This window comes from Nannospalax galili, unplaced genomic scaffold, assembly GCF_000622305.1.
Source record: "Nannospalax galili isolate Female #2095 unplaced genomic scaffold, S.galili_v1.0 scaffold443, whole genome shotgun sequence".
NCBI lineage: Eukaryota > Metazoa > Chordata > Mammalia > Rodentia > Spalacidae > Nannospalax > Nannospalax galili.
In genome coordinates, this window is record NW_008352479.1 from 3628141 (window position 1) to 3645297 (window position 17157).

A 17157-nucleotide genomic window follows, 5' to 3' on the forward strand; every position below is an offset into this window, starting at 1 on the left:
TAAAAAATTTTTTTAAATAAATAAAGTAACCAAAAGATAATAATAAAATGGAATATGATCAAGGAAGACATCCAGTATAAATCTCACCTCCATACACATACACACACACACACACACACACACACACACACAGACACGGACACGGACACGGACACAAACAGACACACATGGACACACACAAACATACACAACAGAAATTAATACTCTGAATTCAGTTTATTGGTCAAGAAACTCCACAATACTCCAAAACACAGGCCGAACCGTCTCAAACATTTCAGACATGAAATAGTACCACATAGGTCTTGCTAGTCTCTCAAATGTAACAAGTTATTAATGTAAAAACAAAATTAGAAAGACTTGTTCATGATTATACTAACCATCACCTCCCCAAGGCACTCATCAAAGTTCAACCGTTACAGTCCCCTGTACTGTTAGAACTGTCTTTGTGGGAGCTTTGTGATGTTTGTACATTCTTTGCTGCCTTATGAGATTAAGTTTGCAAGCATATTAGGGTTAATGAACCTGTACTCTGTTGTTGCTAATGCTATTTAGAGTGGGAGATAGAAATGAACAAAATTTTATTTGTAAAAAGAATAAAGACAAGTCCATCTTGGGCAGGAAGCCACCCATGGGACCTTTCCCCTCGGTGTCCGTCAGCCACATTCACCTCATCCCTCAGTGTCCGTCAGCCACACTCACCTCATCCCTCAGTGTCCGTAAGCCACACTCACCTCATCCCTCAGTGTTCTGTCAGCCACACTCACCTGGCGCAAAAGTTTCATGTCCTTCAGGACAAAAGCAATGTAGAAGAGCGAGGCGAAGCAATTCAGAAAGTTGAACTGCCAGAAAAGATAACAGTGTCACATTCTGCTCACATACTGTAAACAGCATTTACAACTATGAAGAGGCCGGACTTAGTGGCACACATCTTTAATGCTAGCACTGGGGAAGCAGAAGCAGATGGATCTCTGTGAGACTGAGGCCAGCCTGGTCTAGAAAGCGAGTTCCAGGCAAACTGGGGCAACTGGGAGACTCTTTCAAAAGTAAACAAACAAACAAATAAATAAAAGTATGATAGACATTTACAACAGACAGATAGCCTGGCACTGTTCCTCCCTGGGACTCCTCCCTGAATTCAACTATCAACTCTGGAAGTGACAGGAGACGCAAACCACCGAGAGTTCTGGCAGGTGCCAAGGGGAAGAGGAACTGCACAAAGCCCCAGGACCAAAGGAGCAATGTGTCCCCTATACATCTCACAGTCCCCACCTGGGAGGAGACCAGGCCCTGAACCAGGCTGGTGGGATCCTGATCCTATGCAAACAGAAGCTCACCCACCCTGAGAAATCAGTAGAACTGGTAAGGACAATCAGCAACCTCCTCAGCACATGTGAGGGAAGAACTGTCTTTCCATGGGGTCAAGATAGCTTGCCACATGGAAAGATGCAGGGGCCAGGCAGCTGTGGTAGATAAACCTGGAAAGACTCCACTCCACTAAGCAGCCCAGACCTAGAAGCTGCTGTGAGCACATGGACTTGAACTCTCACCCTACACCATGAGGCAGTAGGGTAGCACTGGCAGGGAGACCCCATCACAGCAGGAGTCCTAAGTCTAATACCCCTCCTTCATGGAGACATTGGGGTGTCTCCACCAGCAAGGGGAATAGGATGTACATTTGTCACCACAGGCACAGGCACTGCCTGACAGATGTGCAGTGACCACCTGGGGAGCTTGAGTACCAGTCCAGGGAACTTCGTTACAAAACGTGTCACATCCTTAAGCAGTCCCCTGGGTCAAAACTCCTTGCCTGGTAGTTTCCTTCCTGCGTTCCATCCCCGTGCTCCATCCTATGGCCTCCTGGGCAGCTTCACCTTCTGAGATGAGGCTACCAGCTGTTCAGTAAGCCACTAGTTAGTGTAGACGTGGAGTCATCCTAGATGGACAGCAGGGAAACCCTCAAGAACACAGCTTGGGAACTCGGCCACAGCAGATGCTGAAGAGCCAACACCTGGGAGGCTGAGGTCGCCATCCCCATAAGAGTCAAGGAAGATGAGCCCCCACAAACCTACTGGAAGAAGAAGGATCTGATGGGGTCTTTTCACAGGTAGCCACCTGGGACTGGATCTGGTATAGACAGAGAATGCCAAAACCTTGCACCTACTGAGTGAAAAACAAATGGAGTCCTTTCGACTCTACAGTAAAAGCTCCACATCAAAACCTTGTAACTACAAGCCATCCTTGCCTCTCTTCCTGGATACCAACATCCGCAACGCTAATTACTGCTCAGGATGAGTGAGGCCCTCAACCTACTTAGACACTCAAGGCCACTGTCCACTTTCGTGACCAAACTGTTGAGTTCTCACCTGTTTATGGCAAGCTTTTCTAGTTCATCACCTGCTCAAGCCTCTATAAGTTCACCTACTCCCAGAAATCTCCTACGGTGCTTCTGGCCTTCTGGGGACAAGATTCAGGTGGACAAGCTTAGAATCAAAGTGCTTCTGAGTGCATAGTGCATGGGCTGCTGGGCCACTGCAGGGAAAGTTCAGAGGTGCTGACACAACTTTCCTGAGCCTCAATGCAATGTTGTCGGAAGGGAAACTCTCTGGGAAGTAGGGGAGGGTTTTTCCAGCTGAGATTCTCAACTACTTATGAAAATGCTGAGGAAAGAAGGGAAAAGAACTTTTATCCAAACTCCAGGCTTATCCCACCAGGCTTTCTCCCCAGCTCTTCCGCCCACCAACCACATTGGGAACCTCTTGGAATTTGGAAATTTCTTCAGAAAATAAATAAATAAATAAATAAATTAAAATATATATATATATATATCTCACTAAGTAGATTGTGGGTACCTGGAAGGATTGTTGCATAGTGAAATATTAAAAAGGTCATTAAACAGAAACACGTCTAAATATCATCGGCTTTGTCTGTAACTACAAACGGATGATTTCTATATTGGGAAACACCATGTGCATTATAAGGCTACTAAACAAGAATGTACACATTTACTAACTAATCTTTGCCTGTTGCAAAAAATATGATTGATACTTTAAGTTAGAAGCAATTCTTCCTATGAGCACTCCTAAATATTAAATAGCATGCATTAGTTTCATAATTTAAATAGATTTGAACAATGAAAATTCCACTTACCACCAACACTTTTAGAACTAAATGATTCTGGTAGGCAGATTCCAATCTGTGGTTCTCTAAAATATTTAAAAGGAGATATAATTTCCTTTTTAGGAAACAATAAACTATACAGGTGCTTTATCATGAGATAAAGCAGGTCAGTGCTCAGACAGACATCTAACACTAGAGCCACAGTCACTAAACATTGCAAGCTGGTAGTCACAGCCATGCCTTGCCACTAAGGACATCGGTAAGAATGCATGCTCACCCACGGAATGTCATTGTGGTCTGAAATTGTTTTTAATATATGAAAAAAGACATTCAGTAAGCATTGTCAAATGAGCTTACAGCCATCCATCTGAAAGAAGGGCAGGTAGGATGGCAGCAGTAAGAGCTGTTAGTAACACTAGAGAGAAGGGCAATAAAGTTTCTGAACAGTGGCTTACTGGGGTCAACTTTAAGAGAATTCAGTTCCAACTTCATCCAGAAATAGCAACACAGTATAATGACCCCAAGACAGCAGAGCAAGGACAGAAAGGAGCATCACAAGAGGGTCCCCACATAGGGCAATGGGGCCAACGCCACGTCCTGCTACTCAGTCTCCTGCCCTTCTACACACAGCTGACCACTGCCTGGATGGCTGTGGAGGTCAGAAGCAACATACAACTCCAGTACACAGAAAACCCTCAGTAATCTGGCTGCTGCTTTATATATAACTAATAAAAAACTAAAACATCTTTATATCCATGAAGTTAAGGCTCACTTCTTCCTACAGGGTCATAAAGCACATTTATTTGTTTTAACTCTACCCAAGTGCTTCTTTCCCATGGACGCATGCATAAGCACCCAGTCCTAGGTCATTCATCCTCAATGACAGCCCAAGTGACCAAACCAATTAGACCATCACCTTTAGGACACTAGCCATAGTTCACATATTTTTATTTCACCTTTAGCACAAAACACAATGTTATAGTTTTGGACAGGTTTTAGACAGATGATTCTGGCCTCCCCTAACTACACTATCTGTTGTCAGAGCCTTGTTAAGCATCAAAATCTTTTATCCACAAAATGGTGAAAGAGCTTCTATTTCCTGATGCCCTGAAGAGGTAAAAACAAGAAACTATGGACAAAGTGCTTAGCAGCGCACCCAGGAGATGGGACATTGCACTGGATAGATAGGACCGAGAGAGCCACAGCACAGATCTTCAGAGCTCACACAGCCTGTGAACTTGTCCTGAGGTCTCTGTAGAAAGCCCCAAGGACAGCAATCTTCTCTGCAAAGCAGCAGCCAGGTGAGTCCTGTGACCTAAGTGTACATGTGTGTGTAGATGCACACACGTGAAAGCGCAAATGCAGAGGGCAGAGGAATGTGTTGGTGTCTTCCTCAATTGCTCTCCACCTCACTATTTTTAAACAGGAACTCTCACTGAACCTGAAGCTCACTATCTCAGCTAGGCTGGTTGGCCAGTTAGGTACTGGGATCCGCCTGTCTCTACATCTCCAACACTGGGTTTCAGGCATGTACAGCCATGCCCAGCTTTTACATAGGTGTTGGGATTTGAACTCAGGCCCTCTTGCTTTCACAGAAAGCACTCTTACCCACTGCACCATCTCCCCAGCCCCATAAGCAACATTTCTTCTGTGTGTGTAGATGTGTGTGTGCATGTGTGTATGTGTATGGGCACACAAGTGCCCCAGCACATATGTGGAAGTCAGAGGACAACTTGTAGGAGCTGGTTCTCTCCTTCCAGTATGCAGGCATGGGGATCAAACTTGCTGAGGCATCTGCCCAGCCCTGTTAAGCAACACTTCTTACAGGCAAAGAAGACATGAGTTCAGAGTATGAAGGCTTACCCCAGGACGTTAAGAACTCAGCAGCGTATCGATAGAGGCGGTTCATGATCTCGATGACAATGGCATAGATGATACTGGGCACATACAGTAGGACATTGGTCCACTCAGATCCACTGTCCTCATGGAGACTCAAGGCCCAGACCTCCATGTCAAAGTAAATCATCATGACGTAGAGGGAGAAATAGAGGCAGAGGCACACAAATGGCAGGGAGACCAGGTAGATACGCAGCTGCCTCTTGTAGCTGGAATAGAGCGGTTCCTCTCTGCCGGTGACAGAATTGATGCCCAGGACCCCATGAAACCCTGGCCGGGGCTCTTCAAACTGCCTCTTCATGACCAGAGTCCCCCAGCGGTAAGTCATGTTGGCACAGCCACGCTTCCACACCTCCAGGATCACTGTGGACCAGATGAGGTTGAAGGATGCAAAGATCACGTACTTGTCATAATCTTCCCACACAAACAGGTAGTACGGCAGCCCAATGACGGCCATGGGAATCAGGGCAAAGGTGAAATACTCCAGGAATCCAAAGTACAGAGCAATTGTCTCCCCAAAGTAGCCACGAATACTGTCTACAAAGGAAGGAAGAGCTTAGGTATGAGTCACCAAAGACCACCACCTACCTGTGGCAGTAAGGAGGTGTGCATTTTCAGTCACTGGGGATCACTTAGCACTCCACTTTCCATTCAGTATGGAGAGTCAACTGTGTCCCACATGTAGCACAAGGGCCCTACTTATCAGTATGGCAAGCCTAGCACTTCCCCAGCACACAGCTCACCTATCAGTATGGCGAGCCCAGCACTCCCCCAGCACATAGCCCAGGCTCAGTTGCTGAGGTGACTGCCAGGGGTGCTGGCTCAGTTTCCCCTTTCACTTCCTTCACCTAATAGATACTTTCTTTCCAAAAAAAAAACTCATCTTGAGATTGGTCTGACATCTAAGGTCCTATGTTAAGTTCATCCATGGACACTGAATCACTGTGTGGGGGTATTCTTGTATGCCCCTCACTTTTCTCCCCCCTCAGTGTGTCATAAAAGCTCATTTTAAAGATGGCTCCCCATCCACAGTACCCTGAGCCCTCAACCTAAAGGTACACATTTTCATCAGTAAAGCATGACAAATATCCCATGCACTTAGCACAAATTATTCACAAGCTCAAAATGAGACTCTGCACATTAACCACCAGCACAGCCTATGGGAGCACATTCTTCTACACCATTCCATGAGCACAGAATGAAAGGCCAGAAGGTCAGAGCAACCTACTGAATGCTACACACTACCCAGAGAAGCCGTGCATACATCACCTCTGCCAGCCTTGCTACCCAGAGAATGCCTGGACCCCGAGAGCAGCCAGGGACAACAGCTGGATGTAAGGGCAGGAGGGGCAAGACACCAGTCAGAGTAACTGGTTCTTGGTTAACTATACAAGTAAATCTTTTTTTTCCCTCATTTTTTGAGTCCCAGCTGGCCTGGAACTCTCTATGTAGACCAGGCTGGCCTGGATCTCACAAAGATCTGCCTGCCTCTGTCTTCCAAGTGCTGGGATTAAAGAAACACACCATCACATCCATCTTTAATTCATTAATATGTGTATTTTTATGTGTGTATATGTGTGTCTGCATGTTTGTATGTGTACCATATACATGCAGGTGCCAGCAGAGGCCAGAAGAGGGCTTCATATCCTATGGAACTGGAGTTTCGTGTTGCCCAGAATGAGTGCTGGAAACTGAATCTGGGTCCTCTGCAAGAGCAGTAGTGCTCTTAACCATTGAGCCATCTCTCTAGCCCCTTAATCCATTGTTCTTTAAGATAATATGTTCAGATCAGCCTACAGAGGTAGGTTAGACTAAGTTAGGATAAGCTATTTATTCCTATCCTTGATTCTCCTAGCTGACCTAGGAAGGTAATCAAACAGTGATGTGATAAGGTCATCTCAAATCCAATCAGGCTGAAGGCTGCCCAATCAGTGGGGAAACACTACATGCTCATGTGCTGGGCTCTAAGCCAGTGGTCTTTCCTTTTGCTGGCTACTATCAGCAGGCCCAGCCCTCCCAAGGGCCTCAGTCCACCCACCTCATGCCCAGGTTTCTCCATTAGCTTTCTCTTCCCTTCCAAGAAGGAGCTAATAGAGCCTGTCATCTCACAGGTCCTGCAGGCAATATTCAAATCATCGTCACTTAAAATACCAAAAAAAATTAGAAAATTGTAAGTACAACATCATATGAGTACTATGTGAACCAGAATTATCAAAACCAAAGCTTACAATGCCAAAGTTTCATCTTAAAACAATTTTTGTGCCAAGTATGGTAGCATATGCATTTAGTTCCAGTACTCAGGAGGCAGGGGCAGATGGATCTCTGTAAGTTCAAGGCCAGCCTGGGCTACATAGTGAGACCCTATCTCAAAAAACAAAGAATAAAACAAAACAAAATTTGTGTTTACTGTTCCACACAATAACAGTTGTTTATAGGAATGGAAATTAGAAAGGAAATATAGATGGAGTCACTTAAAATCAAACTTTAAAATAAAAAAATAACACATGATAAAGTCTGCCAGATTAAATATAATCTAATGCTTGGAAAACATAGTCAGGGGCTTGGGATATGCCTCAGCAATAGAGTGCTTGCCTAGAGTTCACAAGGTCCTAGGTTTAGTCCCCCAGGACTGACAAAGGAATTCAAAGATTGATCCAGAACAGAACTAGGGGCTGGAGAGATGGCTTAGCGGTTACAAGTACATGTTGTCCTTACAAACCCAGGCTCAGTTCCCAGCAACCACATCAGGCAGCTCACAGCTTGTAACTTCAGCTCCAGGGGTCCCAACACTCTTGTCTGGCCTCACATGCACATATACAGACACATAGACACATACAGACACAGACACAGACACAAACACAAACACAGACACAAGCACACACACAATTAAAAAACAAAATAAATATTAAAATACAAAATATTTGAAAATTCATACTGGTATACTTTTTTATAAAGTAATAGTCAACATGCCAGTCTGAACTGCCCAAGTTGTTGACCAAACTTAGCCAAAGCCTGTGGTATAGCCAATCTAGAATTCATTTGCAAAGTAGGGCACACCTTTAATCCCAGCACTCAGAAGGCAGAGGAGGATCTCTGTGAGTGTGAGATCATCATAGTCTACAGAGCCAGTTCAATGCTGGCCCAGCTACATAGTGAGACCCTGTCTCAGAACAAAACAAAACAAAACAAACAAAACACAAAACAACACAATACAACACAAAACAAGTTAAACAGAACAAGGCCACAGAGCCATCTTCTTCCCCAGAGTTGCTAAGCAGTGGACAAACGAGCCTGCCTTGGGGGTGGGGGAGGGGGGAGGACTAGGACACCATACCCCCACAGAGCCATCCTCTTCCTCAAAGAGTTGCTAAACACTAGTCAGAAGAGCCTACCTCTGGGGGTGGGGGAGAACTGCACTACCACCAATGGTTTCATTTGGGCTCTTCCTGTTCAGTGAATGCAGGCAGAAGTGCCTACCTATGGGCTGATACTTCAGGGAAAACCGAGTATACCAAGTGTCCTCAAGCTTCTTGAGCGCCTCCCCATCATGCAGTGGGAACACCTGGGTTACGATGCCGGATGTGAGCAATCTTCTCACTGCAGAGGGAAATGTGAGAATTGTATAAGACATTGGAGTGTCTCAGACACCATCAGCAGAGGGTACAAGGACACCCTAGTTGGGGAGCAGACCACACAGGGTCAAGGTCACACAGTACAACCAGCTCTAAACATGAACACTTGTGTTTCAGAATGTGACTATCTTTACTGTTTTCTCTATGAAAGCAATACAGTTGATGTAGAATTCGAAACCATACAAATTAGATAAATCAGAGCATACATGTCCTCCATTTTTTTCTTCTGTATAAAAAGCCACTATAAATAGCAATTTAATTTTAACTATTGAAAATGATACACAAAAGTCCTAATATTTAGACAAAATGGAATCTTTTAGGCACATCATACTGCTGTGTTCTTTCCTCATGTCATTTTATCCAGTATTTTTCATCAGAAATATGAATTGAAAGCTAAATGTCCTTTTCACACTGTTGTAATACTCCCCTGCATGGGGCTAGAGAGATGGCTCAGCATTTAAGAGCACTGGCTGTTCTTGCACAAGACCCTGGTTCGAATCCTAGCACCCATATAGTGCCTAATGACTGTTCATAACTCCAGTTCCAGGGGATCCAACATCTTCCTCTGACCTCCACAGGCATCGCACAACACGGATGCACTTACATACATGCAAGCAATATACTCACACACATAAAATAAAAATAATAAATAAAATTTAAAAATATTCCCCTGCATGAAATACTATAGTTTAATCCTGTACTGGGAATAACTGTTTCCAGTTTTTGTTGTCATGAATAATTGTGAAATTCTTATACAAATACCATTTCCCACCTGTTTATTCTTCCCTTATTATATATACTTAGAAGTGAACTTGCTAGGCCCCAGAGAAAATGTATTTTATATCTGGACACACCGCAAAAAATTGCCTCCCCAAATATTTGTCAACCATTCCATCACTACAGTGAAGGCAGAAAAATATTAAGTTCCTTTCATTTTTGTTGCCATTGAGTATTTTCAGTCATTTTCACCTTTCCGACTTAATGACAATGACAAAGGCATATCCACAAATAGAAAATAGGAAAGTCACATAAGATCCCCATCTCTTTCAGCAGTATAAGTACTTGACAAGCGTGGCTGGAACACAGAGCACAAATAACCATGTCTCCTGGCCATGAGTCCTAAACGAAATGAAACCCTAGTGTCCTCTCATCTGCTATAGTTACGGAAGGTAGACCACAGGGTGGAAGGGACCCTCGGGGCTTATGAGTATGATCAGCACTCACGGGTGGCACCTGGGGAGATGGTGGTGCTTTCTTCCTGAATCCTTGGTAGTGTCTCTCACTAAGAACATGGCTGTTCACAAGATGGAATTTGCTTCAGGAAAGAAAGCTCTGCTGAATTTAGATTCTGATTAAGTCTGCTACTAACAAGACAGAAAATTCAGGGTCTGAGGCGAAAGGATTCTTAATGCATCAGAGTAAGTTCTACACAGAGGAAGAAAAACTTTAAAATGCAGGACTGTGATGAAACCCCCTTAACAACTGGGAAAGGGCCAGGCCCAAAATATCAGCAGTAAAGGTGAGATGACAAGAGGTTTGAGTTATGTCGACTCCAGGTGCTGTCAAGTCCATTTTGTAAGTACTTTTAATCTAGAGTTTCTGTGGATTTTTCTTTGGCTAATGTGATTTCAAGTTGGTCGCCCACAACCTTCCAGTTCTGGCCTTTGTCTGGCGTGCCAGGCTTGCTGCTGGGTCTCTTTATCATGAGCCTTTTCCATTGCTGGCCTGGGTTTTAAACTTCAGGCCGGCTTGCAGCATCTAAATTATTATTTTGCAATTTCCAGGTTCTTTTATAAAAAGACAACTCTACTATCAAAGATTTTCTAGGCAGGCACAAAAACCGGCTGTGTATCTCTAAAAATAGGTGTGTGAACGAAGCCCTCAGAAAAGATATAAGGCCATGAGTCCTAAATTACTAGGCTTCTCGTCACCATCAACTCCAGAGCATGGTTCTACTTTCAGTGTCTAAAAATAGAGACTTGCCTCCTTAAAAATCCTTCAGCCTTCTCATGTCAGCTCTGAGGGTAATTACTAAGAAGGGCTCTTACCTTGAAAGGAAAATAGCCTACCTCATGGGTCTAACTGAAAAAGACAACAACTTAAGCCAGATTCCCTCATTCCAGGGTGTAGAGGACGCTGCATCAAGTACTAGGGAGACCAGCGAGGCACTAGGAGATTAGCAAGAAAAACTAAGATCTACTCCAAGGGAGACTGTGGGCTGCCTGGTCTGCAGGAGGATGCTCCAGTTAGATAAGGCAATGACAACGCTAACAATGCCACCTTTGGCTTACGTGGTACATTCTTCAAAAGGAAAAGCAGGTCGGTCTTGGGTCTCTGTACAGAGATCTGTACAATGGGGAGGAACAGGCCACCCCTCCTGGATCTGAGCAGGCCAGAGAGTGGAGGGCCATAGGAAGGCAAGGGGCAACAGGAAGGAACGATCAGCACTGCCTTGCTCCACGAATATGGAGAATGCTGTCAGAAAGCACCTCTCACAGTGCTGATGGGTGCCATATTGAACAGGCAATCTGCCCATCAGCCCCTAAACAGCAGATCCCACCAGTTCAAATGGGAAAGGAGCCTGCCATTGGTATTTAGGTGTCAAACTTGACACTCCTGGGAAGAAGGAACCTCAACTGGGGGATTTCTTCCATTGGCTTGGCCTGTGGGCTTGTTATGAGGCATTTTCTTGATTGTTGGGAGATGTGGGAAGGTACAGTCGACTGTGGGAGGTGCCACCCCTAGGCAGATGGTCCAGGGATGTATAAGAAAGGCTGAGCACTGGTCATGGGAGCAAACCAGTAGCAGTATTCCTGTGGTCTCTGCTTCAGCTCCTGCCTCCAGGTTCTGCCCTGAGTTCCTGCCCTGGCTTCCTTCAAAGATGAACTGTGATCAAGACTTGCAAGCCAAATAAACCCTTCCCTCCCCAAGTTGGTTTTGGTCTTTGTGTTTATCAGAAGAGAAGCTAACTAAGACAGAGCCTTTCCACTGAGCATGAACACCTAAGGAGCTGGGATTTTAAATCACTCTCAGTTTTACTAGCTCTGAAATCTGCATTCTGAAAATAATTCACAATTATAACTACACACATACCATTTCACTTCACCAAAATAAAATACAAAAGTAACAGATTTTAATGATCTAATTTCTGAAGCTCTAAAGTAACACAGAACTTAAAAAATCTAGACTTGACAAATCCAATGTGATTCTTAACTCAGATGGTATAAAAACCCTTTCAATGACCATGAGAGATGGCATTACTGCTTTTATATTTAGTACTAAAGAAAGGGAAGGAGGGTGGGAGAATTCTTGTTCAGAAAAATCCTCACCCAGGGGAGAAGGTTATTTCTGCACTTCAGGACAGAGGCTGGCTTTCCTACAGCCAAGAGAAACCCTTGAAACACCTCCTTCCCACTTCCTTTCAGCTGAAAATGTCTTTTTGAAGCAAGAGGGAGCTTTGAGCAAAGACCAGATACTTCACAGTTGGCTACTGTGCGCATGCACTCTCCTTCTGGGCTACCCAGAGGATGTGGGGAAACTACAGGCAGTTCGGTGATGCTGATGGATGTGGGTGAATGGGGAGAGATAGAGGCTTTCACTGCACCAGGACGAGGCCTTGGAGGTCCCTGTACGGTACCAGAGCACTACCCTGGAACATGCCCTCCAACAAACAGATTCAGACAGCACACCAGCCAACTGTTGGACCTTGGAATGTGGGAACCAGGTTGTCGAGAGCAGCAGAGCCACCACAGTCCTGTTTGTTCATGTATACCAAATCAAAAACAGGGAACATCAAAAAGATGTTAAAATACCCTATCTTTTATGAAAAGAAAAAAAAAGCCTTACAAATTCAGATCACAGTCTTTGAAATAAAGTCTTGAAAGTAGGCTTGGCAGGAACGAAGGTCCCCACCTGCCTTTGAAATCTGGGCCCTGCAGGCATCTGGTGGTTGTGGGATTGGTTGTGGTTCCTCTGGGGCACCACAGAGTGGGTGGCATGGGGCAGGAGCATAGAATAGACTCCAGAGATGCCTGCGGCAGCCCAGGAAAAACTGCAATCCATTCTGAAGCTCTGAATCAAGGCCAAATCCAACAGAATCCTGGCAAGCACTGGGGTCCATAGGAAGTTTCTACAGAGACTCAGCTGCCTCCGGGGGGAATTCAATCTACAAAAAAAAATCCAAGCCTCTCCCTACCAGGGCTCTCTGCCAGAGGCCCCAGCTACTCTTCCCTCCCACATCCACACTCCCTCCAAAACTGCCAGTCTGGGGGAAAATAGGGGTTCACTAAAAAATAAACTGGTAGTGACTCACACTGTAATCCCAATGCTCAGGAGGCTGAGTCAGGAGGATTGCTGCAAGTTTGAAAGTAGTCTTGGCTACGCAGTAAGTTCCAGGCCAGCTTGGAATGCAGACTCTCAAAAGGCCATGATGGGCTGGAGAGATGGTTCAGCAGTTAAGAGCACTAGCTACTATTGCAAAGGACCCAGGCTTGATTCACAGCATCCACATGGCAGCTAACAACTGTCTGTAACCCCAGTTCCAGGGGATCCAACACCCTCTTTTGACCTCTGTGGGTGTTACACAACATGGGTATATCTAACTACGTGGAGGTAATACACTAATATACATAAAATAAAAATAATAAATAATTTTTAAAAATTTTTAATAAGTAATAATTACAAAGAAACTGGCAGGTCTACATAGAAATGTTACAAAGAAAATCAAAACAGAGAAAAACTATAGGAAATTATATTATCAAGCAACAAAAAGCTTGTAAATTCTTTACAAAGTTGCAAACATCAAGAATGCAAATATCACATCTCTAAAATTAAAACTCAAGAAAGGGCTATGAGAACTGAAGGAAAGTTTTCCAAAAGGCAATGTGAGAAAAAAAAATAAAACAGCTACAAATTCAAAATCATAATACAGTTACAAAAAGAGAAAGACCAAAACCACAGTTGGGAAAATGGCAGACAAGCTGAGGAAAACCATGTAGGAACAAAGACTTTAAAATATCACAGAGACTATAGAGCGGCACTGGTGTGATCCACACCCTAGAGACAAGAGCACAGCGAATACATCCAAGTGACTCTTCAAAGCCATCCTCAAACGATGACCATCTTTCTCTATACAGTGATGGTTCGGTGCCCAAGAAAGAACACAGAGGACAGAGGACAAGAAAGGGACAGGCAGAAAATCCATGACTGAAACATTATTACAGACCAAAGGCCTGATATTCACAAGTCAACTCCATGAAAAACTGTAAAGGAGAAGCTTCTCTATTCAGAGACACTGAAGACATACAACAGCAAAAAAAGTGAGCCATCTTTGATGGGACCTTGATTTGGGCAGACTCTAAAGTGCATTGGGTAGCAACTGGGGAATGTGAATGTGGACTGGCTCTTGAGGCTCTGTCCTCCAGCATAGAGAGTGGAAGATGTATTCTACCAAGTAATCAAAGGAAACCAGGCTAGTTGTGTAGTGCACACCTTTAATCCTAGCACCTGGGAGACAGAGACAGGTGCATCTCTGAGAGATTGAGGCCAACTAATCTAAGTAAGAGTTCCAAGTCAGCCAGGGCTACATAGTGAGACCAGACATGGGGACAGAACTGGAAGGCCAAAGGGTATTTTAAGAAGCAAAAGTGTTCTGAGGCCTTGCCATAGCCTGGGTTGGAAGCAAACTTGGAATTACACACTGGTGCTCTTCCATTCTGCAAAGCACTATGATCATTATGGTCCAATTACAAGGCTCATCCAGCAACTGCTCCATTTTGTAAAGATGTAAACTTCTCTGTTGGCTTGTGTTCACCTCAGTGAGCTCAGAGGGAACAAGAAGAGGACTCCAGGACCAGACAGAGTCTTGGCTTTCACAGCCCACCACTCTGTGATTTTCATCAGGGTACAATGTTTGAGCATAATGTAAACTTTGCTCATCTTAATAAGTGATGCACCTATGTGTGTACACTGAGTTTTAAGATATATATATATATATATTTTACAAGAGCTTGATAAAGTAATAGCAAAACATACAGAACAAACGACTTAAAGGCACAATGAGGCTCAAAGGGCAAAAAATACGTTCAGGAAAAAATAAGTTATTGTAAAGTTCTGAAAGCTTTTCAGTAAAAGAAAACCAGCCTATACAATTTAGACTTATGTGAAGTAATAAAAAGGAGCCATGTAGAGTGGGTTCATGAAGTTGGCTGACAGTGACTTACTCAGTGACTTTCCGGGGTACAGTTTTGCCTGGGGATACCCAGGGATCATCTTCTCCTCTCGAGCTCTAAGGTTTTCAAGTTCATGTTTGATAATGAATTGACACTCCGCCATTGTGAGGAAGTCCTCGTTGTTATCTAACATAAAACAAACACTTCTGGGTACTTTCTCAGTAACAATATAAAAATAACATTCTAGTTATTATAGTTGAGATTACAGAATGGCATAAACAGTAACAACATAAGGAGTAGTCAAAGTACAAAATTAGCAAATTAAATAGACTCTAAGGGACTTTAGATATAAGAATACAAATTTGGTTAGGCCTGCTCATAACTCAGTCTTCAATCATTTTAAAGCTTTAGTATGGCCCACACAGTCAGACAGCACACAATGACCCGGCTTCATCTAGAACCAACAAGCAGGGCTGCATGGCCTTGAACTCTGATGGTGGAGCTGCACAAGTTTGCATGCCCTTGAAGTATACTGGTGTTTGGTGTTTCTAACCAGGATGCAACAGGCTGGCCTAAATGGTTGCTCCACCACTCTCAAGCCAGCTTTGCTCCCTTATGGAATCAATATCATGGAGAGTGTAAGGTCTATAAGAAAGCAGCTACTCTACAGATAAATCTATACTGAGGAAAATGTCACCCAGACTACCAAGTCACTGAGGTTTAAAAATCCAGGGTGAGTTAGTGGGAAGGAAGAGAGCCCTGCAAGAGTCCATTGTGTTTGAAGCTAGCACATATGCTACAGAGAGACCCCTGGTCCCAGGTCTCCCCAGAAAACACGCCCGCTGACACACCCTTAAAGGTAAGATTGTTCGAACTACCCTACTGGGAAGGAGCCAGAAAACTCAAGAAGTGAGTTTTATAACACTGAACTATTATTTTGTTTCTTACCAGATTGTTCTATATCAAGCCAATGTATATTCATGATTAAAATTAGAATAATATAAATAAATTGCATTCTAATATGTTCATCTATTCCATGGAGGGCAAGTTATAGCCAGAGGACCTAGTATGCCCTTGCCCACTGGTTTACTTTTGGGTAAGGACTGCTGTTTTGTCTCCATACAGCAGTACTGAGTGACTGTATAGAGGCACTATGGCCCACAAAAACCAACATTTTTGCTGTTTGATGCTGTGAAAGTGCCTGCTGACCCCTGAGGTACCAATGAAACACTCTTCTGTGGCAAATGTATTTCGGTAGGAAAAAAAGTTATGGTGCTTACCATGAAAATCTTTGAAGTTGTGCCGGGTTCCATAGGTAAAGGCCCGCATGGCCGCATCATTGCATTCCTTCACCAGCCCCACTGCCTCTGCCCCCAGTAACAGTCGGATCTTGGTGGCACCGACAAGGTATAAATTCTGATTTTCTAGTGTTTCTTTCTCATACTTATTTAACAGTGGTCTAAACAACAGCTGTGCACCTGACAAACACAAGGTAAGTAAAATCATAGAGAGAGACAGACACAACTTTCCAAAAATGAAATCTATACAAGAATGTTTCTATTCTCATAGCAGGGGAAAAAAATGATAAAACTTGAATCCATTGTCCAAGTAAACAGATATATAAGGAAGTTGGGAAGAGACATTCATGTTTGTGTGTGAATGTACACATGTAGGCCAGAGGTCAATGTCAGGTGTCTTCCTCAATTGCTCTCACTTTTAAAATTTAATTAATTAATTAATTTTTTTGGTCTTTTTGAGACAGGGTCTCCTTGTAAGCCCCAGCTGGCCTAGAACTCACTATGTAACCTGCCTGGCCTTGAACTTACAGAGATCCACTTGCCTCTGCCTCCTGAGTGCTGGGATTAAAGGTGTGTGCTACCACACCTGGCTAATTGCTCTAATTTTTTAAGATAGGCTCTCTCACTAAACCCAGATCCCACCAATTTAGCTAGGTGGCAGGTCAGTAACCTGCAAGGACCCCCCTGTCTCTGCTCCCCACCCCAGCTCTGGGATTGCAGGCATGTGCCAGCTTGCCTGGCTTTTTACATGAGTGTTGGGGATCAAGCTGAGGTCTTCAAGCTTGTGTGGCAAGCACTTTACCAACTGAGCCATCTCCTCAGCTCCTAATAAAAGAAATAATGAATTTAAGTGGCATCTGGAGCCTACCTGCTGCTTTTGTAGAGCTGGGTTGTGCCCCAGGCTGTTCCTGTGAAATGCCACTCTGCACCAGGCTGAGCTTCCCACACGCTCTGTTCTCTAATCACCTTTCCCTCATTATTCCTCCTGTACTGTCAAGTCCCACCTCAGTGTCTCCTGCTTGGCAAGTGAAGGTGACACAGTAG

General features: G+C 44.0%; 1 protein-coding gene across 3 annotated transcripts in view; it reads right to left on the reverse strand.

Annotated features, from left to right (window-relative positions):
- The window catches only part of Ano10 (anoctamin 10), a 160127-nt gene that overhangs the window by 114319 nt on the left and 28651 nt on the right, over positions 1-17157 (reverse strand). For all 3 annotated transcript variants that reach the window (XM_008849484.3, XM_029554265.1, XM_029554266.1), the window contains 6 exons: positions 16096-16293; positions 14867-15001; positions 8491-8610; positions 4981-5550; positions 3148-3203; positions 765-839 (listed from right to left, as the gene is read on the reverse strand). In XM_008849484.3, coding sequence (XP_008847706.1) covers positions 765-839; positions 3148-3203; positions 4981-5550; positions 8491-8610; positions 14867-15001; positions 16096-16293 — 1154 coding nt within the window. The remainder of the gene's footprint in view (positions 1-764; positions 840-3147; positions 3204-4980; positions 5551-8490; positions 8611-14866; positions 15002-16095; positions 16294-17157) is intronic.